The sequence below is a fragment of the Typopeltis vanoorti genome, chromosome 6 (assembly GCF_054136105.1).
Source record: "Typopeltis vanoorti isolate ZY-2024b chromosome 6, IOZ_Tvanoo_1.0, whole genome shotgun sequence".
In the NCBI taxonomy this organism is placed as follows: domain Eukaryota; kingdom Metazoa; phylum Arthropoda; class Arachnida; order Uropygi; family Thelyphonidae; genus Typopeltis; species Typopeltis vanoorti.
This window is the reverse complement of record NC_143554.1, coordinates 126,952,372-126,977,811: the sequence shown is the minus strand read 5'-3', so window position 1 is coordinate 126,977,811 and position 25,440 is coordinate 126,952,372. Positions and strand designations below refer to the sequence as shown.

At 35.2% G+C, this 25,440-nt stretch overlaps 1 protein-coding gene across 2 annotated transcripts in view; it reads left to right on the top strand.

Annotated features, from left to right (window-relative positions):
• Glys (glycogen [starch] synthase) overlaps positions 1-24,939 on the top strand; it is a 214,126-nt gene extending 189,187 nt beyond the window's left edge. For both annotated transcript variants that reach the window (XM_090393684.1, XM_090393685.1), the window contains exons 13-15: positions 9,307-9,408; positions 9,513-9,581; positions 24,275-24,939. In XM_090393684.1, the coding sequence (XP_090249810.1) occupies positions 9,307-9,408; positions 9,513-9,581; positions 24,275-24,463 (360 nt within the window). In that variant the 3' untranslated portion in view covers positions 24,464-24,939. The remainder of the gene's footprint in view (positions 1-9,306; positions 9,409-9,512; positions 9,582-24,274) is intronic.
• The last annotated feature ends 501 nt before the right edge of the window (positions 24,940-25,440 follow it).

Here is a 25,440-nt window from a genome sequence, read left to right as displayed (position 1 = left end):
TCTACATCACTTTCAAGAGTATTAATATGAAGGCATTGTGAAGATAGATTGATGGCTGACTTTTATCTTCCTCTTTAGTAACAGCTCAATAAAAGTTTTCTTCCAGATGAGTATGATAGCTCATAAAGGTGATACTTGATGGATCTTAGCACAACTGGAGAGATATTATTGAGACTAGGGGATATTAATATCAACACTATTTGATTTTTGAAGTGCTGATGAAAAATTACAGGGGACATGCTGTGTCAGTTGTTTGTGGAATGGAGGAGGCTTTCATTTATCATCCTAACAAGAGTTGAAAGAGATAAGGCCTCTTGGCATGTCCTAAAGATAAGACATGCCAAGAGATATTAACACTGTTCCATCAGGATGAGAGAGAGACGGGAGTGGAAACAGTAGGGCACAAGTTTTGACTAACATCCTTGGCATTAGAACAGAAGGCTTGACTGCCATTTGAGTAGGAGGCAAGATTAGTGCATTTTGCTCTTATAAAGACTACTTTCAGATTTGTTGATTTTCTTAATGTTGTTACAGGCTCTATTTTAAGTTGAGTGAGAAAGTGGACCTCTTATTCAACTGAATTTTTAACTTGAGCCATTGGATGGGTTTGGATCGTTTGGGACATTTATTGGAAAACCAAGGCTTGGTTAAGTGTGGGGGGTTTATAGTGGAGTAGCACTCGTCACAGCAAGAATTAATTACTTTATCTGAGTTTTTTTTTTTTTTTTTTTAAATTTGTATTTCACTTGTAATCTTTATTTAACCAACCTGAAGAAGCCAATCCATCCATCCATTGTAGCAAAACTAATTGGTATTTTTTATATTTTTATTATAATTTCTTTTATCACTCAACTCTTGTAAAATCCATTTTAAACAAGAACAATTTCAGTTAACTTGGAGCCAGTGCTTGGATCAGGAAATCAGAAGCAATAATCAGACTATGGAAAAGTGATAGAAATCCTGAAGTTTATCCCATTTGGCATCATTGTAGTGCCATAGGATAAGAAGCTAAGACTGACTCTGAAAAGGAGGATGTTCTCTAGAAAAAGAAATATGGACCAGGTTATAGTCTGAGTTGCCAAGAGGAGAGTTACCATTTTCAGGGTATTTGGAGGAAGAGCTGGTTAAGATACATAATCATTACAGAAGACAGTTTAGCTCTTCCATCTTGTTCTATTAAGTTAGTGTCAGAGTATGGAAGCCAGTTGGAATTGTGGATGTTAATCTCCAAGGAAGATTGTTTGAATGTTTAGACTGTATGTGATCACCTTTCGGAGACAGATAAACAGAAAGGTTAGTATAGTTACTAGAATTAGGAGAGTAATTAAGGCAATAAAATAAGGTGAGGATATTTTGAGCAAAAGAAGATGACATAAAGGTGATTCCAGGTAATGGGATATTTAGCCATATCCCATCTTTTTCATGGAAAGCATCATGCAGAAAGTTTGGGTGGGTTCCAGTTGAGTTTCAGTGAGGAATAACAAATCTATTTTTGATCTCTGTAAGTGATCTGTGCATGTCATTGATGTTGGTATTGAGTCTCCAATTGTTAGTATTATAATTTCTTTAATCACTCAACTCTTGTAAAATCCATTTTAAACAAGAACAGTTTCAGTTAACTTGGAGCCAGTGCTTGGATCAGGAAATCAGAAGCAATAATCAGACTATGGAAAAGTGATAGAAATCCTGAAGTTTATCCCATTTGGCGTCGTTTCTTTTTAACCATAGAATATAGATATTTTGTTTGATTTTTTTTTTTGGGGGGGGGGGTATATATTTGTTTCTCTGCAGTTTTTTTTGTTGGATTTTTGATATTTTTTGAAATACTCCTCACACATTTGGGGTGGTGCATCCAAATCTAAGATTGCTTGATGCTCTTCAGTAGAGGACAGTCCAGTTAATTGACAATCTGCCTTATACATGCCTCTTTTAAACGAACTTTCATAGATTATGTTTTGCTGAACTAGCTGCCATCATTTCTTCACTTTCTTCCACACTCATAAGAACCAGCATTTGACCAGCATCTGCTGGTCAACACCAATCCAAGTCCAAACTTACTAAACCAACTTCTCTTCCTCCTCTTTTATTCCATCTACTTCTATTCTTTGGAACAGCCCTCTCCCTCTTGTCTTCCACATAAACTACAACCCTCAGCTGTTTAAAATATCATGTGAACAGATGTCTTCTTTCAAGTTATCTTGCCTGCATGATGCACTGATGTGCTGTAGATGTTGTGACTTTTTTTTGTGTAAGTCAGATTAAAAAAAAAAATCATCATCAAATTCCTGACTTGTACCCTCAAAGGGCGTACAGGATATGACTACATGAAAAATTTACATCATTACTAACTTCCTATCTACAATTTTCCTCCAAATCAGCCTGTTACTTGTCAAGACTCCAACATTATCAGATCTTATATTTCTATCATCTAAGGCATTTTCTACCATAACAATCTACCTATATCTCGGTCTTCCTCTGGGTCGTTTTCTGTGCCAACCTGGCAGAGAACACTTGTTTTGCTAATCTTTCCTCGCCCATTCTGTTAAGTGACCATACAACCTGAGATTAGCTCTGCTAACACATTCCTGGATGCTGACAATGGCAAGTTCTTTCCTAATATCCTCGTTTTTAATATGATATTGCCATTGATGCCATCTGTTCACGCCTTTAATCTTTCCCAGGACTATCATATCTGCAGTCTCTAGTCTTCGGTCAAGTGTTTTACTTCTGACCCAGCTCTCAGATCCATAAGTTAAAACTTTTTTGAACACTGTCTTGTATACAGCTAATTTAGTGTTCCGACTAATTTCTCTCTTATTCCATATGAATTTATTCAATTGACTTCCTACCATACCAGCTTTGTTGATTCTGTTGTCTACTTCCATATTTAATTTACCATCTTCACTAAAAATCGTGCCTAAGCAGCTGAAATGTTTTACTTGTTCCACGGGGTCTCCTTTCACAACACAGATGACATTTTCAACGATTCTGCCTATTTTAATTGTCTTTGTCTTTTTATTGCTGACCTTCATGCCATGTCTATTACAACAGTTATTCAATTTAGTCAGGGAATCTTGCAAACTTGTAGTGGATTTATTTAGAAGTATAACATCGTCTGCATAAAGCAAAGAGCTGACATTAACACCTGCAATATCACTTTCCTTCATAATGTGATCCATATAAATAATGAATAATAGAGGGGATAATGTACATCCTTGTCTCATGCCAGATTTAACATTAAACCATCTTCCTGTACTTCAATTCTAACTGCTGACTTGCAACTCAAATTAAGACTAAGTATTGCTTGATATAATGCCCCATTGACACCATATAACTGTAGCATATTAAATAGCTTCTCTCTTGGCACCTTGCAATGTGCCTTTTCCAGATCTACAAAATTTAAATACAGATCTTTGTTATATTCCAATGATTTCTCAACTATTTGTCGTAAAGTAAAGATCTGATCCTGACAGCCTCTATTTGGCCTGAATCCAGCTTGTTCTTCACCAAGCTTTTCTTCCACAATTCTTCACAACCGTTTCTCAAGTATACTGGCATAAATCTTGCCAGGAACACTCAGTAGGGAAATACCTCTGTAATTCTCACATTCAGTTTTATTTCCCTTTTTATATATGGGTATTATTAGAGCTCTACTCCAATCATCGGGAATTCGTCCCTCTGTCCAGGCTTTCTGAACTATGCAGTGCAGCCACTGTAAGACTTTTATACCACAATACTTCAGCATTTCTGGTCAAATATCATCTACTCCTGCTGCCTTTCTACATTTCAAGCCTTTGATGGCTTTTTCTACCTCAAGTATGGATATGTATTCCTGATTGTATGCCTGTTGAGTGTGTTTTACCACTGTGCTATCACTGCTTGTTTCATTTAGCAATTTTTCAAAGTAATTACTTCAAGGATATGTTTTTCTCCTGTTTTCATATTACCTTTATCATCTCTAACTCCTTTTATAGCACTCTTTCCTCCATTTCTAAGCTTCTTCAACAGCCTCCAAAATATTTTGCCACCTTCTTGATATTTATTTTCTATGTTCTTGCCAAAGTCCTCCCATGACTTTTGTTTAGCTAGTTTTACACAGTGTTTAGCTTTCTTACATTTGTCTCTGTATTCCCTAAGAGCACAAGCAGACTTATTTGCCAGGAACTTTTGATATGCTTTCTTCTTTTCCTTCACTGCCTCTTTAACTTCCTGTGTCCACCATGGAGTTCTGATTTTTCTATCCTTGCACACAACCTCACCACATGGCTCTCTGGCTGAATCAATCAGGGTTTTCTTCAAGGCTTGCCACTGAATCTCCAAGGTTTGGTTCCTGTTCTCAAACTCTTCCATTTTTTCTTCATTAATCTTTGTGTATTTTAGTCTACGGTTCACATCTGAGAGCTCCTCAACTTTTATTCGCTTTAAAACTTTCTTACATGTTTTTCTTTTCAATATGAAATTCAATTTTATCCTGCTCAAGACTAAATAGTGATCACTTCCAATTTCAAATCCTCTGTACACTCTGGTGTCCTGCACCAGGGAGAAAACATCAATATCAACAATAACATAGTCAATGAGACTTTTCTTATTCCTGCGACTTCTCTCCATGTGAATTTGTGCACATTTTTATGTTGGAAACATGGTGTTAGTAATAACCAGTCCATGTCCTGATCAGAAATCTAACAAATATTTGTCATTATTATTAGCTTTCCTCTTTTCTCCAAATTTTCCCCAAATTTTTTTGTATGTCTGACAATCATTTCCCATTCTGCTATTTAGATCCCCAACAAGGACCAACTTTTCCTCTTTCATTGTGTCAGTTGCTTTCTCTAAAGCATCAAAAAATTCCTCCACTTCTACCTTAGTAGAACCTTCTGTGGGACCATAGGCACAAATAAGTCTCATAGTTCAATTCCCCATTCTGATATTCGCCCACATCAATCTACTTGAGACTGCCTACCATTCAAGAAGATTAGCCTCGTATTTTGTGTTGAGTACTATGGCTATTCCATCTTTTCCTTGATTGATTGATTGCCTGAATATAATATTTTTCAGAAATTATTTATTGCTCAGAAAGATCTCACCAGTTTTTTTCTTTCAGTCACCCCTATTATGTCGATCTGGTACTTATCTAATTCCTCAGCTAGCTCCATTTCTTTGCCATTCAGGCTTCTTATGTTGATAGTACCAATCTTTAACTCTGTTGATATTGAGTTGGGGTGTGCTTTCAGATTTATACAAATATAATTTATACAGATTTATACAAATATAATCTGAATCTGAAAAAAAAATAATCATATATATATATATACATAATAATAATGTTGTTATTATTGTTAAGAGACCTTCAAGGAGTCATTAACTCATCGAGGGAGATCACATACTATATGCATCACCCATCACACGTATTCTTGAATTCATTCACACTGCTGGCACACAACATCCAATGACAGTCAATTCCAATCATGCACCATCCTATGAGAGAAAATCTAGCCCTCACTCCCTTCTTAGCAGCATTCATTCTCAGCTTCCAAGGATGCTCTCTTGTCCTTTCCCCACTAAAATGAAAAATTCCATCAACTGAAATCCTGTATGACCCTTTCAGAAGTTTGTAAGTCTCAATCATATCACCCCTCTTTCTCTAGTGTCTGCAGTCTACAAATTCTCAATCTGTCTTCACAGTCAGTATTCCACAATCCTGATATCATTTTTAAAGCACTCTCTTCACTGTATCAGAATCACAATGGAAACCAGGAGACCAGACCTGTCTACAATAGTCCAAGTGAGGTCTTATCAAGGCTTTGTAAAGAGGCAAAATGGCACTCCTGTCTTTGTCTCAGCATTGCAATTACTTTTGAGTTGTATTTGCAGTCTTTGCTACATGGCCCTGAACTTCAACTTGCTATCTACTAATACTCCAATATCCCTGATCAGTTTCTTCTAACATAATCCCACCAATATATGACATTGCATATCTAATCATGCCAAAGTGCATGACTTTACATTTACTGACATTGAACTGACATCCATTTTCCCGTGCCCACAATTCCAGCCTATTCAAATCATTCTGCATATCTGCAGCATTCCTGATTACCCTATCATCTTTGCATCATCAGCAAATAGCTGTATGTTACCTGTCAAATTCTTCCTAATATCATTAAATCTTGCAGACTCATATCCCCTGTGTAACACTTTCTGATATCTGTCAGTCAACCATCCTCTTATCATGCTAATATTTTATAATCCTAACCCATATTCTCAAATGTATGTAACAGTCTTCCATGCTGCATTCTGTCAAAAGCCTTGAAAAATCCAAAAGTATCATGGTGTATCCATTTCCTTTGTCTAGTTCACTTCAGTGGTAACATTATAGAATGTGAGCAAATTGCTAAAACATGACTTTCCCTTAGTAAATCCATGCTGTTCATTGCAAAGGAGATTCACTGTCAACCCATTTCTGAATGAGAGCCCTAACCAATTTTTCCAAAATTATCACCACTACTCCTGAGAAACTGATTGGTCAATAGTCAGATGCATTCTTTTCAATCCTGCAGAATCTCTGCTGTTCTGAGACTCAAATTATATGGCCTGGTCAAAGAATAACCAGTTCAGCTGAATGCTCTTTTAGCACCCGAGATGATATCCATCAGTCCCTATTGCTGAATTGTTATTCGCTTTGTGCAATAACAATTCAGCATACACCTGAGTTTCTTCATTCAGTGAAGTAGAAGTTAACTCAATGTTGCATACACCAAGTTGATAGCTTTTAGCAAAATGGGCACTCATTAGTTGAACAACCTCTTCTGCATCTATCACCTTCACACCATCTGCATTCAGAAGAGTTATTCTTTCATATTCATTCTTTTTTTACTTGCAGCATATTGATAAAATTCTTGCAGGTTGTCTTTAGCTTGCAGAGCTAGTTTCTTTTCATACTCAGATTTAGCTTTCCGAACAACAGTTATGATTCTTTTGGCATGCTGTTGCTTATAATTTTCATAACGGACATCATCCATTTCTTACAGATCTCTTGCTTATTAAGTTTTTACATATCCATTTGACTCCTATCCTATTTATTCTTCAAACTCTCGGGACACATTCTGATATTGCATCATTTAAGTATTTTTAAAATGCTTCCCATGCACTGTCGATATTATTCCTATCCAGTAACTGATACCATTCTGCTGAACTCTGTATACTCATAATTGGTCATAATTTCCTGCTTTGTAGGAAATTATGACTAACCTGCTTTGTATTAGCATGTAACTTTTCTGAATGGAACACTCATAAACCTAGTCACTTCTGAAGTGGGTACTGCATGATCACTGTCATCAACTGGAAGCAGAATAGTTACATCTCTAACTGAAACACCCTCTGACACTATAATGAAATCTAACACTCTTTGATCTAGAGTTCCTTTTGTCATATGCTGCTTGAGAAATTGCCTCACAACGGCTCAGTAAATTCAGTTTCATTCTTCTCATGAGATATTACTGCTACCCAATCAATATTTGGATATTTAAAGTCTCCATTATGATTACTCTTTTTGCACATCTCTATTTGGTGATGCATTTGTTCAAGCAACTGATCCACCAGGTCTGTATCAACACCTCACTATATAACTGATTTTGTTAGATTCCACCACACACGAGATGGCTTCATATTTACTGCCACGTGAAATACTGTTACTAGTACTGCAATCATAGGGCTCAACACTAACTGAATTCAAGTCATCTGATATCATTAGCAGCATACTCCCCTCCTATCCTTTTCCTAAAAATACTGTACCCTTTATGCTCAATACCAGTTAGTATGTCTGATTCTGATAGCCAGGTCTCGCTAATGCCTACAATCTGAGGTCCCAACTTATTGACCTAGACAACAAACTCTACCCTTTTGTTTCTGATACTCCTAGCATTCATGTATAGACATAATAATCTACCTACATGTTCTTTTGTATACTCTTGTTTGCAGTCTGCATGAAAGAGTTGGACAACTTGCATATCTCTGTTCTTCTCTAATGCCTTACACATGTAGACATCTTTACATGCATTTGATGGGTCCAAACCAGATGAACACAAGCTTGAAATCATTCTCTCCTCATAATTATTTCCATGATAATGCCTATTCTCACCATTCCTCTCATTACAATTTAGTTTCCCTGTCTCTCTGTGTTAGGTCTCATACCAGTTATTAGTTTTTCAAGACTCCTGATACCAAACACATTCAGGTGTAGGCCATCCCTCTTATACAAATCTAATCTTCCCTCAAATTCACTCCACTCCTACACAGCCTATGTGTAGAATCATTCTATGCATCATATAGCCCTTCTTAATTAATTTTTATCTTATCGAGTTAATATACTTACTATTTTCACTTTCTTGTTCTTCACTGTCGCGTCTTCCAACAAACCTTTCATGTCCTCTCTCATACTTAGTACAATTACAATCTCGTTAACTTTTCTTTTTTGTTTTTGAATTGCTTGTGTTATATTTTTAATTTTCACTCCTGGAAAACTGACAGTTATAACCTGCTCATCAACAGCATGTTTTATGATAGTCGGCATACAAAATAACACCACCCTTCTTTTTACAAACAGCATTACTTACCTGATTCCTGCTTTGTTGTTTCTTATTTTGCTGCTTAATTTTCTTTTCCTCCCTATGTTCATTCAAATACCTCTTCTGTAATTCCTACATCATCTGATAATTTGCTTTAATTTTGCTATTTTGGAGGTTAATTCATCCAAATACCTCTTCTGTAATTCCTACATCGTCTGATAATTTGCTTTAATTTTGCTATTTTGGAGGTTAATTCATATTCAATAACCTCCTTAGCAGGGAAGCCTACTTGTTCTCGACTTCGTTACTCTTCTTAGCATTATGTTTGTTGTGCATTTTTGGTTCCATTTTAAACTTTAGTTATTATTACAATATCTTTATAACAAAAATATGTTATAAAACACTAAATATGTTCAAAACATGAAAATCTACACTAATATGTCATAAAAGCTAATTTTCTAAGAGAAAAAAAAACACAAAACAGATAAGTCACCAGTTTTACATGAGCTCTAAATTCACCATCCAATCACAATGTAGCCTCAAACATAATTTTTTTTTATTTCAGTATTATAGAAAAGCAAGACAAATTATCACAATATATATATGCACACACACACACACACACACACACACACGTGTGTGTGTGTGTGTGTGTGTGTGTGTGTGTGTGTGTGTGTGTGTGTGTGTGTGTGTATTCTGATAATTGTGCTTTATTTATCAAATTAAATTTTCTTTTCATTTGCAGTACCTGTTTGACTTTACCTGCCTATCTCGTCGCCAGAGGATTATACAGCGAAATCGAACAGAACGACTTAGCGACTTACTTGACTGGAAAAATTTAGGAGTGGTAAGTGCATTGGTTTTATTTAAAGTAAATAAATTGTTCAGAATTAGAATTGATTCTCACTAGTACACCTGGACTTGTGATTTCTTTTTTAAATTTTATTTCAGTATTATAGAAAAGCAAGACAAATGGCACTGCACAAGACACATCCATTAATTTCAGAAGAGGAAACAATGGTGAGCATATTAAGCAGATTTTGTTATTTGTTTCTATTAATGATAGAACTTTGCACTATTTGTTTGATTTTTCTGATCTTTAATAGTGAGCCAGTTATTCCTTTCTTAATAAAAATTATGTCCATTGCAAAAACTAAATAGTAGCTCATTTAACTTTATCAGATTTAGATGCACATGGTTACTAGAAAAACAGATGTATCTTTTCAGGAAAAAATAACATTATGTGGATTTATGCTGCCTGTTATTTTGGAGCTCAAAAATGAATATATTTTAAATAGAATGGCTGTTTCAACATAAATACCAGAAATTTGTGTATTCAGTGTTTCTGGGATTTATTTATTCCCTTTGTTATTTCAATTACTTCTTTGCTTGTTTTGATTAACAAGATAGGTAAGGAAAAGTCAAAATCATATGAAATAATGAGAAAGCCACAGATAGATGCTAAAGTGCAAAGGTAAACTATCCTGGTGTCAATCACTGCCTCTTATTAAGGCGTTTTTGTTTATATGTGACTGGAACACTTTTCTTCCAGTAATTTATGGTCTTGTCTGTTATATTATTTTTCTTACCAGTCATTCCTTCCTTACATGTTGCTTTTATGAAAGTAGAAAAATAAATGACACTTGCACTTGACTATAAGTGTTCTCATAAAATGTCTCTAACTCACTGACTATATTATAATATTAATAAAGAGATTTACTGTATCTTTAAATTTCAGTTAATTATCACTTTAGCAAACTCATAAGGATCAGAGGCAAGATAGGTTGTAGCTAAAGGTTTGCTGTAGTGAATTTCTTTTGTGATAGCACAGATACCATGGAGGGAATTTCTAGTAATATATTATTAGTCAACTTTCATTCATTATAATCTCTCAGTGCAGATGACAGAGATCCAAACAACAGATTTTCTTATATCATAATTAAAGATTGCAGTGATTGGGAGGGAAATGATTAAGCATTCTGCACTTGTGCTAGTGAAACAGTTACAATTTGGAATTTACCATATTATGGTAAATAATAAAGATATTATCTTTATTAAATTTACACATAACAAATGGATATTGAAATTTAAAAATAATCAAAATAAACATTTTTATTTTTTGAAAAAGCACTGTTAACAGGTTATTTACACTTCAGTCCTTAAGGAAATTAGGATCCAAATAATCATCCCCCCCCCAATCTACTACCACCACAACATCCAAGCTTTAGTTCTCAAACAAGTTTGTCATGGCTATCAGAAGAAAATTCAACATATCACAAGTGACTCAAGGGAGTAAAACTCTGGTTTTGAAAGGGCCAAATGCAGAAAACTTTCTGCACAAACATCACAGCATTTGGAATTTCACCAGAAAGCAAGTTTGATCCTTCTGATTTCTTGCAGGGACATAGGGTACACCTTTTCTCCCATTTCTCACTAATCCTTGTGGTAACATCAACATCACAACCCATAGATAAAGCTAACCTCTCTTGACATCATGAGAAATAAGTAAGAAATGAATCTGTGTGTTGAGGCTTAAGTGCTGTGAAGAATTCATGTTGGAGGTTTAATGGAATATTATCAGCACTGAGAAAGGATTAAAACAAATTTTAATGCTTCCAATATTTCGTCTGTCACAGAGACATCTTCAGGGATTACAAAATACTTTTTTGTAACAACACACACAAATACAATACAACAGTGAGTGAAACTAAAGATAGGACTTTCACTCACTGTTGTATTGTATTTGTGTGTGTTGTTACAAAAAGTGTTTTATAATCCCTGAAGATGTCTCTGTGACTGAAACGAAATATTGGAAGCATTAAAATTTGTTTTAATCCTTTCTCAGTGCTGATAATATTCCATTAAACCTCCAACATGAATGTAAGAAATGAATTTGGATAAACATAAAAAAAAATGCATACACTGCCATCATTATGACAAGATTAGTAAACTAAGCATTGGACATTCTTTCATATAGGAATAAATGAAAAAAAAAAAACTCTACAGGTTTTCTTCCATTTAATTTAAATTGAAAAATGAAAGCAGTATGTTTATATAACTTGAAAGAATTAAATAGTTATTATTGCTGTAGGATAAATTAATTAAAAAATTATGTATAGTAATTATCTTATTAGCAATAGTTAAACAAGTTGATATTGTTATATGGTTATGTATAAATCTGTGTTTTAAAAAAAAAAGTTACAACAGAATGAAGGAAAGTGATAAGCTATGAGTAGAATATGTATAACCAACTATTATAACTTCATCTATAGGAATATAAGACATTAATAAATAACATAAAATGGATCTACCTTGCATATATTTTCATTACTAAAAAAATTTCACCCTAGTATCAAGCACATCTTCAGAATAACCAGCATATTCAACAATGAGACACAAAGTATACATGTATGATGTAGAATGTCATGGTCTAATTATATTAAGGTTCTAGTAAAAATAACTAACGAGGTTGAATAAAAAATAATTAAATATTAAAAATATAAAAAATAACAAATAATTAAATTTAAGTTGGTTTTTCTTCACAAATTCCAGAATTATTTCCCATAAGAGGGATAATTTAAGTCCATTGTTTCTATTTATATTTGGTCGAGAGATTATTACTTTTATGGAGAAGCCTAATTTTCTAGATGAAAATGTAAGTTTCTGTAGTTTTTAGCAGTTCTGTAGGAAGGTTTTCAGTATCAAGACCATATTATAAAGTAAATAAAGAGTTTAATAATAAAAAATAAAAAAAATAAGCAATTATAACAATACAAGTTGTACCATCATTTTGTATATTGGTTTAAGAATAAGAATACAATTCGGTCGGCTAAATCCCAAATTGCCAGCCCATCCTCGTTCGTTCAGTATCCAGGCAACTGTAACAAAAAAAAGACAAAAACTGGTGAGATCTTTCTGAGCAATAAATACAAAATATTATATTCAGGCAGGCGATGACAATCAAGGAAGGGAGTAGCCATAGTATTCAACACAAAATATGAGGCTAATCTTCTTGAATGGCAGGCAGTCTCAAGTAGAGTGATGTGGGCTAATATCAGAATGGGGAATTGGACAATGAGATTTATTTGTGCCTATGGTCCCACAGAAGATTCTACTAAGGTAGAAGTGAGGAATTTTTTTAGGCTTTAGCAAAAGCAACTGACACAATGAAAAAGGAAAAGTTGGTCCTTGTTGGGGATCTAAATAGTAGAGTAGGAAATGATTGTCAAATATACAAAAATATTTTGGGAAAATTTGGAGAAATAATGTTAAAGAGAAAGCTAATAATAATGGCAAATACCTGTTGGATTTCTGCTCAGGACACAGAATGGTTATTACTAACACCATGTTCCAACATAAAAATGTATACAAATTCACATGGAGAGAAGAAGCAAGGAATAAGAAAAGTCTCATTGACTATGTTATTGTTGATAGTGATGTTTTCTCCCTGGTGCAGGACACCAGAGTGTACAGAGGATTTGAAATTGGAAGTGATCACTACTTAGTCTTCAGCAGGATACAATTGAATTTCATATTGAAAAGAATAACATATAAAAAAGTTTTAAAGCAAATAAAAGTTGAGCAGTTCTCAGATGTGAACTGTAGACTAAAATACACAAACATTATTGAAGAAAAAATGAAAGAGTTTGACAACAGGAACCAAACCTTGGAGATTGATTCAGCAAGAGAGGCATGTGGTGAGGTTGTGTGCAAGGATAGAAAAATCAGAACTCCATGGTGGACACAAGAAGTTAAAGAGGCAGTGAAGGAAAAGAAGAAAGCATATCAAAAGTTCCTGGCAAATAAGTCAGCTTTTACTCTTAGAGAATACAGACACAAATGTGAGAAAGCAAAACACTGTGTAAAACTAGCTAAACAAAATTCATGGGAGGACTTTGACAAGAACATAGAAAATAAATATCAAGAAGGTGGTAAGATATTCTGGAGGTTGTTGAAGAAGCTTAGGGAGGAAAGAGTGCTGTAAAAGGAGTTAGAGATGGTAAATGTGAGATGAAAATGGGAGAAAAAGATATCCTTGAAGTATGGAGTAATTACTTCGAAAAATTACTAAACAAAACAAGCATTGATAGCACAGTGGTAAAAAAAACACTTAACAGGCATACAGTCAGGAAAACATATCCATACTTGAAGTAGAGAAAGCCATCAAAGGCTTGAAATGTGAAAAGGCAGGAGTAAATGATATTCTAACAGAAATGCTGAAGTACGATGGTATAAAAGTCTTACAGTGGCTGCACTACATAGTTCAGAAAGCCTGGACAGAGGGATGAATTCCCAATGATTGGAGTAGAGCTCTAATAGTACCCATATATAAAAAGGGAAATAAAACTGAATATGAGAATTATAGAGGTATTTCCCTACTGAGTGTTCCTGGCAAGATCTATGTAAGTATACTTGAGAAACGGTTGAGAAGAATTGTGGAAGAAAAGCTTGTTGAAGAACAAGCTGGATTCAAGTCAAATAGAGGCTGTCAGGATCAGATCTTCACTTTACGACAAATAGTTGAGAAAGCATGGGAATATAACAAAGATCTGTATTTAAGTTTTGTCGATCTGGAAAAGGCATATGACAAGGTGCCAAGAGAGAAGCTATTCAATACACTACAGTTATATGGTGTCAATTTTTTTTTTTTTTTTATTTCGTATCCAATCACAAGTAGTACAGTAGTAAGTAAGTGGTACAACATGATTTACAACAAATTAGGATACATTACAATGAGATCAGCTTAGATTTGGTAGGTGAATTATACAGGGAATAATAATCAAATATGAAAAAAAAGGAAACTATACATAACTTATATACAATAAACATGGTCAGATGTTCCTCCAGTATCTTGCACAATCAACTGCTCTTTCTGTGCAGGATATAAGGTCCTCTTTTGCACATGGCGATGGAAGAAAGGGATAAGAAAGAAGTTGTTCCATGGACTGGGTTGTCCCACACTCACAATTGTCTGGGCCAGTGAGGTAGCACCATTTGATGAGGTTTTGTTTGCAGCGTCCTGTTGTCCAGAGTCTGTTCAGGCTTTCCCAAGTACAGTCATACCCTGACTTACGTGAATCCGGAGTTACACGGTTTCTTATATGTACGAATCCCCGTCCCACTTCACGCCTAACCACTAGTCGTATCTTTCAGGCGCTGGCCGCATTCGTCAGTGTCACACATGCTGTGAACAAGCACTGACGTGTTTTGTTTGGGCGGTCTCTATTCATACACGATTTTTATAGTCTACAAACCTTGCGATTGTTTAATGTTATGTTCTTGATAAAAATATTATCACATAAAAAATAATAATGTCATCCAAAAGAAGCAAGTCCGTTCTTCTACAGCTAGCAAGAAAAGAAAAACATTGACTTTGGAAACAAAACTCAACATTATTAAGGATTTTGAAGGCGGAATGAAAATTTGTGAGCTAGCAAAGAAGTTCGATCTGTAGGAATCCACAGTAAGAACAATCATAAAAGAAAGGTTTACAGATTTTGGAGGACATAGATTCTAACGAGGAACGAACTACAGCCACAAGGCAAAAGGCAAGGAATAAAAAAAAATCATTAGCTTGCTATGAAGAAATTTTGCATGACAAGAAAAAGACATTATGCCGTCAGATGAATCTATTAGATTTTATGAAATCATCAACATCGAAATAACTTTCTTTTTTTTATGTACGAAAAACTACAATTATGATTATAGGTGTTTTTGTAAACCTTTGGTCCCAATTGTATGTTTGTATATATAAATTACATGCAAAATTATACCCCGAGTTACGCGAATTCGACTTGCGCGCTTTTTGTTGGTCCCAACTACTGTGTAACTTCGGGGTTTTACTGTATTCCAGTCCAAGTGGGCACCACGTGGAAGATGTTCGGCTGTAGAAATACCAGTACTATTTTCAGGATATAGTGCAAGCCATTGTTGAAGTCTTGTCTCTGGGAGGTTTTTAGGTGGTTCAACAGTTGTCAGGAAGCTATGTTGGGATCTTAGTCTTTGGAGCACCGCAGTCTGGCCGAACAGTGGGTGGCGTTCATCATTCATTTCTCTGCTTCTTTCATCAGCTGAGAATGCAGATCTTCAAATTGAAGGAGGTGCAATACCAGCCAAAGTATACAGGTCTTTTAGTGGTGTTGATTTCAGGCATCCTGTAATTAAGTGGCAGCTTTCATTCAATGCTGGATCAAGTTTTTTAGCATGGCAGGATCTGGACCATACTGGGCAGGTATATTCAGCAGAAGAATAGCAATGGGCCAAGGCAGAAGATCTCAGTGTGCTAGGGTCTGCACCCCATTTGGAGGAGGTAAGCTTCCTTAGTATGTTTTTGTTTTTCTATGTGGGTTTTATATGAGAGGGTGCAACCGAGTCACACCGAGGTAGATTGGTTTCCAGGAATGTTCTATATTAGAGCCTTGCCAAGAAATCTGTAGCTTCCTGTTGGCTTCCTTATTGTTAAGGTGGAAAAGGCCAGTCTGGGTTTTCAAGGGGTTTGGTTTTAGTTGATTGCTGGTATAGTATGTGGTTAGACTATTTAAGACAAGTGATAGAGTAGTTTCATTGGACTTGAAATTTTTTGACTGAGTAGCTATGGCAAGGTCATCAGCATAGATAAAATTTCTAGTTCCTGGAAAGATGGGGAGATCATTGACGTAGATGTTGAAAAGTAATGGTGATAACACACTTCCCTGGGGGAGGCCATTTTTTTTGGTGGTGCCAGCGGCTCTTTCTACCCCCAAGGTCCACGTAAAAGCATCTGTTTTCCAAGAGTGATTGGATCAGGAGGACAAGGCGATAGTCTCTAGTTATTCTGCATATTTTATTTCTGAGTGTGAGATGGTTTATGGTATGATATGCTGCAGTTAGGTCTACAAAGACTACTCCTGTGGCTAGTTTTTGCTCATAACTATTTTCTATATATTGAGGTTGAGAATTTGTGATGTGCAGGATTTGCCTGGTCTAAAGCCAGCCTGCTCAGCAATAAGATGGGGTTCAATTAGGGGTTGTAGCCTATTCAGAATTAATCGTTCATAGAGTTTAAAAAGGTTGCTGAGTAGTGATATAGGTCTGTAATTTTTTGCTTCAGTTGGGGTTTTCCCGGGTTTCAGAAAGGCCATGACTTTGGCATGCCTCCAGATAGTTGGTATCCTTAGGGTTCTGAGGCAAGTGTTGTATAGGTTTAATAACCACTCTTTAGTCCTAGTTCCAAAATGTTTAATCTGTTCATTACAGACATCATCAAGGCCTGCAGATTTTCTAGGTTTTAATAGGTTTATGGCAGCGTTGAGTTCAGTGATGGTGAAATCTGAGCTAATCATATTTTGTTCCTCACTTGGGGTTCTAAGTATTTTATTTTTTGTGCGTTTTTTTAGTGAATTTTCCATTCAGCAGCAGCTGGTGTGCAATTTGATTAGCTGTTACCTGCAGATGCTCATATGGCTTAGTGAAATCCTTCCTAATTCTGTTGATAAAGTTCCATGCCTTTCTGCTACTATGGGTCATATCAAGAGCTTCTATTTCTTTTTTCCATGAGGAACGCATTTCCTCTGCCATCTTGGAGCATAATTTTTCTCCTGCTTGGATAGTCTCTTCTGAGAAGGGGTTGGTGTTGTAAAGTTGTAAGTAATCAGCATACTGGGCTTGTATGTCACTGGAAAGGCCTGGAATGCAGTTTTTGCGGCATCCTCGGGGGGGGGGGATGCGTTTGGTGGAGATTGTCCTCAGTATTTTTATGAATTCTGGATATTCTTGAGAGTTTGGAGGGACGTCTTCTATGGAGCGGTCAAGATCTTCATGAAACCCTTCCGATTAGCTTTTTGGAAATTAAATCGTCATCTGAAAGGGATGGTGTTAGGCATAATTGCTGGGTTGAATTGAAGCATTATTGGTCTATCTTGAGTATGTGGAATCGGATTTAAAACCTTTTTAACACAGATGTTGGATATTTTTGAGCTAGCAAATGAGGTCAGGGTTATAGCCTCACTTCCATCTGCCATTGTTGAAAGATGCAGGGAGTTTTGGATTATGTATCAGGTTTAGAGAAAGGTTTTCAGCCCATTTTTCAACAAGTTCTCCATCTTCGTTGGACTTTGTGTAACCCCAGTTAACACTATGGCTGTTAAAGTCACCTAATACAACATTAGTCATGTATGCATTATTATTGAGGAGGATGCCAGGGAAGGAGAAAGCTTCTTCTGGTGGTTTATAGGCTGAGGTGAATGAGATATTTTTAAATGTGATCGTAATAATAATTTCAATGTTTCTGTTGTTCGTTGAGTCAATGGACGATGGGATCAAGTTCTCTTTTGTAAATATTGCACTGCCATATTTATCATGGGGTATTTCTTTGATGAGTTTCATGCCATGGATGTAAGGTCTTGCAGCACCTTCTCCTCTGTGAATTTCTTGCAGGCAGAGCACATAGCAGTCATTATCTCTGCAAATATTTGCAATGAGATCTTGCTTGACACTGGAGAAACCTTCAATATTAAATGATATTATTTTTAGGCTTGGCCCCAGGTCTTGCCCTAATTCCTTTAGGGCAGAAATTTGGGAGCATTTTAGTTTGATCACTTGCATTTGGTTGATAGCAGCTTTAGCTTCCCCTAATAGATACTAACACGGTGCAGGAACGAGAACCTAGCTGCTGCGCACCCCATGGTGTCAATGGGGCATTATAATGAGCAATACTTAGTCTTTATTTGAGTTGTAAATCAGCAGTTAGAATTGAAGGAAGTACAGGAAGATGGTTTAATGTTAAATCTGGTGTGAGACAAGGATGTACGTTATCCCCTCTGTTATTCATTATCTATATGGATCACATTATGAAGGAAAGTGGTATTAAACATGATATCAGAATTGGAGATGTTAATATCAGCTCTTTGCTTTATGCAGACGATTTTATACTTCTAAATAAATCCGCTACAAGTTTGCAAGATTCCCTGACTAAATTGAATAACTGTTGTAATAGATATGGTATGAAGGTCAGCAATAAAAAGACAGAGACAATGAAAATAGATAGAATCCTTGAAAATGTCAACTGCACTGTGAATGGAGAACCTGTGGAACAAGTAAAACATTTCAGCTACTTAGGCACGATTTTTAGTGAAGATGGTAAATTAAATATTGAAATAGACAACATAATCAACAAAGCTGGTATGGTAGGAAGTCAATTGAATAAGAGAGAAATTAGTCGGAACACTAAATTAGCTGTATACAAGACAGTGTTCAAACCAGTTTTAACTTATGGATCTGAGAGCTGGATCAGAAGTAAAACACTTGACCGAAGACTAGAGACCGCAGATATGATAGTCCTGAGAAAGATTAGAGGTGATTAAAAATCTAAGTTTAATCTAATCTAATTAAAGATTAGATTAGATTAAAACCTTAGGTTTCCTGTATATAGAAAATTTCAAAACAAATGCAATAAAAAAACTTTTAGAAGAAACCAAAAATTTGGTTATGTTACATTCATGATATTTTTGTTATTTGGTCAGGAACAATGGATATTAGTTAATTTCAAAGGTTATCTGAACAACTTCCATCCCAATGTAAAATTCACCCTTGAACTGGAAGAGCACAAAAATTTACCATTTCTTGATATCCTTGTTGATAAATGAAGAAGAAAAAAGGTTATCCTTTCCCATATACAGAAATTCTATCACAATAGGAAGATTTTAAAATTATGCTTCACACATCATCCATTACAAAAGATAGACATGAATAAAACATTATGAGACAAAGCATAATACAATATACCAAGCACATCAATTAAAAGGAATGAAGAACTGTACTACCTGAGACAGAACCTCGCACTTAATGGTTATGAATGCAAGACGATCAACAAAATTCTTAATACACTTCCTGCAGGTCCCTTACTTAAATAAGATTATTGCTCTGTGAGTGCAACATTAAAGTGGCTTTTTACTGCTGCATAAAATCTCCAGATTCTTATGTCCACCAAAACTTCCACATCATCCCATGAAAAAAAACAGGCATTTGTGAGATTCATTGATCTCGTGGCATTTGCTATGTAGGTCAGACAAGGAAGGTCAGGAGAGAGAGAGAGATCCACATGTCTAAACATGTAAAAGACATCGAAAAAGAAGACAGCATCAGTACACAATAAATAACGGAAAAAACTCACGTAGAAAGATTATTTATTAGTATAATTTTCGCCTGTGTGTCACAGGCATCTTCAGTGCATTAAGCTCAAAATTAAACACTAACTGACAATTCCAAAAAGCACCACCTAAGTAGCTGGTGTAAGATAACTAAAAAGGTCAATAACTTTCCTAAAAAAAAAAAAAATAAAAAAAGAATACAATAAAAAGTTAGGAAAGATTAGCTGATTTGTAAAGTACTATCTCCCATAAAGGGGATAGACGTAAGCCGTCGGATCTGTTTAAGTTAGGAGAATGAAGTAGAGTTTCACATGTTTCTTTATAAAGGCGTTCCATGAGAAACTGACTTTTGTGAAGAACTCTTGTCTTTCTCCAATGAACTCTGTGTCTAGTGAAGATGGCATGTTCTGCAAGTCCAGACTTTTCAGGTTTAAAGTATTCAATATAAGATTGGTGTTCTTCTAGCCGAATAGAGGCAGATCTTCCCGTTTGTCCGAAATAAGATAATCCACAAGAGCACGGAATCTGGTAGACACCTGGATGATTAAGATGTGGAAGCTTGTCCTTAGGAGAAGTGAGAAAGGTGGAGATCTTTCTAAACAGTCGAAAGGCAACAAAAATATTCAGTGGTTTTAAAACTTTTGCTATACATTCACTGATGCCTTGTACATAAGGGATAGTAATGCACGTTATTTCCTCTGTGTTTGAAGAGGAAGACATATTAAAACTACTCAAAGTTCTTTTAATGAAGCAATTCTTATAACCATTAGATAGAAAGGAAGAAGTTATGTATCGTAGTTCTTTCTGTAAAAGATCATCTGTAGAACAAAAGGAGTGGGCCCGATGAACCAGTGTTTTAATAGTTCCTGCCTTTTGACTGGGATGGTGATGAGATTCCGCATGGATATAATGGCCTGTATGAGTCTTCTTTCTATAAATTGAGAAATGTAGGTTACCATCTGGTTGGCGAAGAATTAGAAGATCTAAAAAGGCTAACTGCTTATTTGATTCTACTTCTAGGGTAAACTTGATCCTAGGATGAAATGCGTTTAACTTAGTGAGAAATTGTTGAAGTTCATCAGAAGAGCCATTCCATACAGCAAAAATGTCATCGACATATCTGAACCAATGCGTAGGTCTGGGAGAAATATTGTCAAAGATACGTTGTTCAAAATGTTCCATAAAGAAATTGGAGATAGCAGGAGAAAGAGGATTACCCATTGCTGTTCCTTCAATTTGTTGATACAACTTATTTTTAAAGGAAAAATAACCAGAATTTATTACAAAATCAAATACGTTTACAATGTCCGAAAGAGGCACATTTGTAAATAAAGAAACATCCAAATGAAGATCTGAAATTTTATTTTTGAAATCTAAAGTATTTTTTATATAAGTATCAGTTCTTCTAGTTGTGTACCGATATGTCTACTCACGGTTTACCTCTTTTAAAACTTAAGACAACATAAATCAGGTATGGCATCCCACACGACTACCACAGGCCATCAAGTAGTTTGGCAACAAATAAAAATGCTATATATTGATCATAATTGTTTTACAAGAAAGCCTCATAAATGCTAAGGATCCCTACGCCATGTAACAAAAATCAAGACTTAATCTTACACCAAGTTTGGTCTGCTTGCATTAAAAATCTAACTGCCACAGACCTAGGGTATGACATCAACAACTAGCAGTGTTCCAACATGCATACAGTAATGAATTTAATTGTTTCTATCTTTTTTATTCTGGTTCCTTATTTGTATGTACCAATTGTGAAGTTCTGATATCTAATATGTGTAATTAATTGTTTCTAGTCTTGTTGTATATAATTTTTTTGCTACTACCCCTGACAATTAAGTCTGGCAACTTACGAAACTTGTATGGTTATAATTATAACCCTACAAGTTTCAAATGCATATTTTTTTTTTATTAAACTCATTTAAATTATAATGTGGTCTCAATACTAAAAACTTCCCACAGAACCTTTTCTTCCAAAGAACTTGATGGTGATAGCATGCTCTGCAAGTACTGATTGCTCTGGCTCATGGAACTTGACATAGTCTAAATATTCATCACGATGCATGACTATAGTTCTACCTGTTTGACCAAAATATGATAATCCACACTGGCAAGGAACATGATACACTCCAGAGTAAAAATACAGAAGTTTATCTTTAGCTGAGACTGGAAGGACACTTGTAGGCCAGCAGATCTAACCAGTTTAACATACGGAATGGTGATATGACAGACCATTTTTGTATCATTATTTTGATGAGAGGCAGATGAAGGAAACTATAATTATTAATTATCTTGTTGACATGATTTGGTAAAGACAAGTAAGAAAGGTGAAATTAATATGATTTATTTCTTGGGAGAGCAGCAATTCAGTGCAGCAAAAAGAGTGTGCTTGATGTCCTAAAATCTTAATAGTGCCAGATTTTTAATAATTATGGTGTGAAAGAGAATGAATGCAAAATGGCATAGGAAGGATGCTGTTTAGTATATGCTGTTCAAATCTTTCCATGAAGTAGTTGGCTAGTGTGGGAGAATGAGGACTACCCATATGTACCCTCAGTTTGTTGGTGAAGTTTATTTGGCATGTGAAGTAGCTGGAATGAATGACAGGCAAATAGGCTGACAATATTTGATGGAAAACTTGACTTGAGGAATCATCTGACAAGGCAATTTTTTTTTCTGTCTTGAATGGTCCAATGATGTCATTCCGATGCAAATTATAAACATTGATGATTTAGCCATGGGCATGGATTCCTACGTCATTGACCCATACTGAGGATCATATGTTGGAAATGCCATAGTCAAGGATTTTAGTTTGTCTATGGTCTTGCATAAGTGGCATAACCTGTATTCGTCATGAGCATCAATCAGGCACAAGTGCCTACCACTGGCCAGCAACTGCTGTTCTGCCCAGTATATTTCCTTTTTTCAAGTCCACCAGATCATATCCTTTGCCTCTGTTGATCAACAACATGTAATGAATGGTATATCACTCACCTCCAGTATCATGTTCGCTAGCTTTCACCATGATGTATTAGTAACACAGCTGACTGTGAAATGATGGGGGGGGGGGGGTTGTCATAATATTTTGATCTGTGTGCTTATTGACATCAGTTAAACAAAAAAACAATAGATGGTTTAGTTATGCATTGACAACGTGGAATATTTTCTAGAAATGCCATGTTTCTATCCTATAACAATTGTCCCCCTTTTTTTTTTTGTCTTGAGAGCTCTGTTTAAGTATTATGAATGAAAAACTAGGTAATCTCTTGTGGCAAATCTACATATTTGATTTGTTATGTACTCTCCACATGAGGTGTGCGTATAAAATGCCATATATGTTTCTATCCTCAGCCTTGATTATGCTAAACTCTCTCCACACTTTTTTTTTTTAATTCAACATCCTCCTTTGTGCTTTAGTAATGTTTGGGAATTTTGCATGCAGTAGTATGGCTGCCATCTCTAAATGTATTGCTTCATATCTCCTTAATCCTTTTCTACATAGCTCGAATCCCACCTTAGGGATGTGGGTTGGCCTTACTACATAATTAAAACCTTTTGGAAAGTACATAGCACTCTGCCTTAATGTGGGAGATGAAATGTTCCTTTCTATTCTGTCATAAGGTAAGTGTTTAGTGACTCTTTTTGCTCCATTAATTGAGCATATTTCTTCGGCTGTGATCCAAGGTGTCTTCTGAAAGTGATGTTGCCAGGTGATTGTCATATATTTCTGTCTATGAAATATCATAGCATTTGAATTGCTCTACATTCTCTGAGTAGGACTGGACACATCTTGTGCAGTATATTTTTCAACCTCTTTTTTTGCAGAAGTGTTAATTCAAAAATTTCGGATAATGTAATTCTCCCTGTATCTTATTAGAAATATGTTTATGCTTATTGCCTAATCTCTCAACTGCAAACCTTATTTTTTACTCATGATGAGTTGTTAATAATATATGAAAAAATCATGTATTATTAATTGTCCATAGTTTTTTTGAAGACTGATTAAGACATATTGACAATTCTAAATATAACCACACGAATTAGCTGTTACAAAATAAAATACATGCTATTCTAGAAGGATACAGTACATAACCACATTAATAACAATGATTAGAGAAATATGTAACTGATCACCCAGTTTAGACATCTATAATACTTAAAACATACAAAACTATGAAGGGCAAAAAAACAGAGGTCCCACTCTGAATGCAGTATTGAATATAGTTTGCTCAGCTAAGTCCCAAATTGCCAGTACTCACCTCATTATTCAGCATCTCAGTGGATACCTAGTAAGAGGGTACATCACAGAGATGAGGGTTGAACATTGAATCAGAACTCCAGTCAGTTTTCTGCATTCCTTATGGACTATGTGGTGGTCTTCTCCAGTTATCTAGTTTTGACCATTAATGAATACAGACCATGTTATATAATATACTGTACCTTGAGTAGATTTCATTATAGGATATGTTTTTGTAGATATCACTTTGTTTACCTTATGACTGTACTTTAGATAATTAACAAAGTGACATTAGCAAACTGGTAATTATAAAAAGTGCTGATTTTGTTTTTTAGAGTGGCAAAGGCTTTAATCTGAAATATCCTAGACCTATGTCAGAACCTCCTTCACCATTAAGTTCTAGAGCCTCAACACCAGCTCCTTCTGAACATGGAAGTGATGAAGAAGAAGAAGAAGAGCATTCATCCGAAGAAGAACAAGATGAAAGAGAAGATGAAATAATGTCTGGTTCAGGAAGTAGATAGCTCATCACACTTGACAAATAGAAATGTAGTGTTCTATATCGCTAGCAAATGCTTCTCAGCTTTAAAATTTGTTGGCATAAGTTTACATCCTCACAATGATTTTTTTCATCAGTAATTTGGAGCGAGAGCTGATTGTTTTATAAATCATGGCAGAATTTCATTTCATAGATATTCATTATCAGTAACTGTTTTAATTTTTTTTTCTGTAAGATTATAATGCTATTTAGTTTGTAAGCTAAAAATTCTGTCTTTCTTGAATCAAAGTATGTTAAAATCAAAGTCTTAACCTTTTACTTAATTTGGAAATTTTTATTCGATGTTCTTAAGCTTTGCCATAAGATTTTCTTTTTTTGCGATACTACTCACTTTTAGGGATTTGAGATCCTATATATGTGTAAGAAATGTGCCATAATCATATAGGAAGTTTGATGTAAGAATGAAAAGAAAAATCCATATAAAAGATTATTCTTCTAGTATTTATAGTGTACATATTAATTTTAAATATTACAAAAATCAGTATTCTTCGGAGGACTGTAGTTGATTTTTATTAGTTAATATTCCATCCAAATGATAAATCAGTTGCCATCTGATTTGCTTTCATTGAAGAATGTAATTGAAAGGAACTTTAATTTATAAAAAGCTTGTCATATTAATCAGATGTTGGACACCATAAAATTTTGAAACACATTCATCTTAGAAAGAATTATGTTAATTTTTCAAGTTAGCAATAGTCAATGCTATATCACTACCATTTAACTATTAAATTATTTAAGGAATTTGCAACATATACTAGAATATTAATTAAAAGAAACTTTAATAAATACAACGGAACCTCGGTTGTCGAACGCCTCTGTTCTCAAACAATTCGGTTCCCAAACATGTTTTCGAACAGAATTTTGGTTCCCAAACAGGCAAACACGTGCTGAGCTGTAAGGTGGGAAAGCGTCAGTTACGCGGCAGCCTTCGTTTAGTGCAGA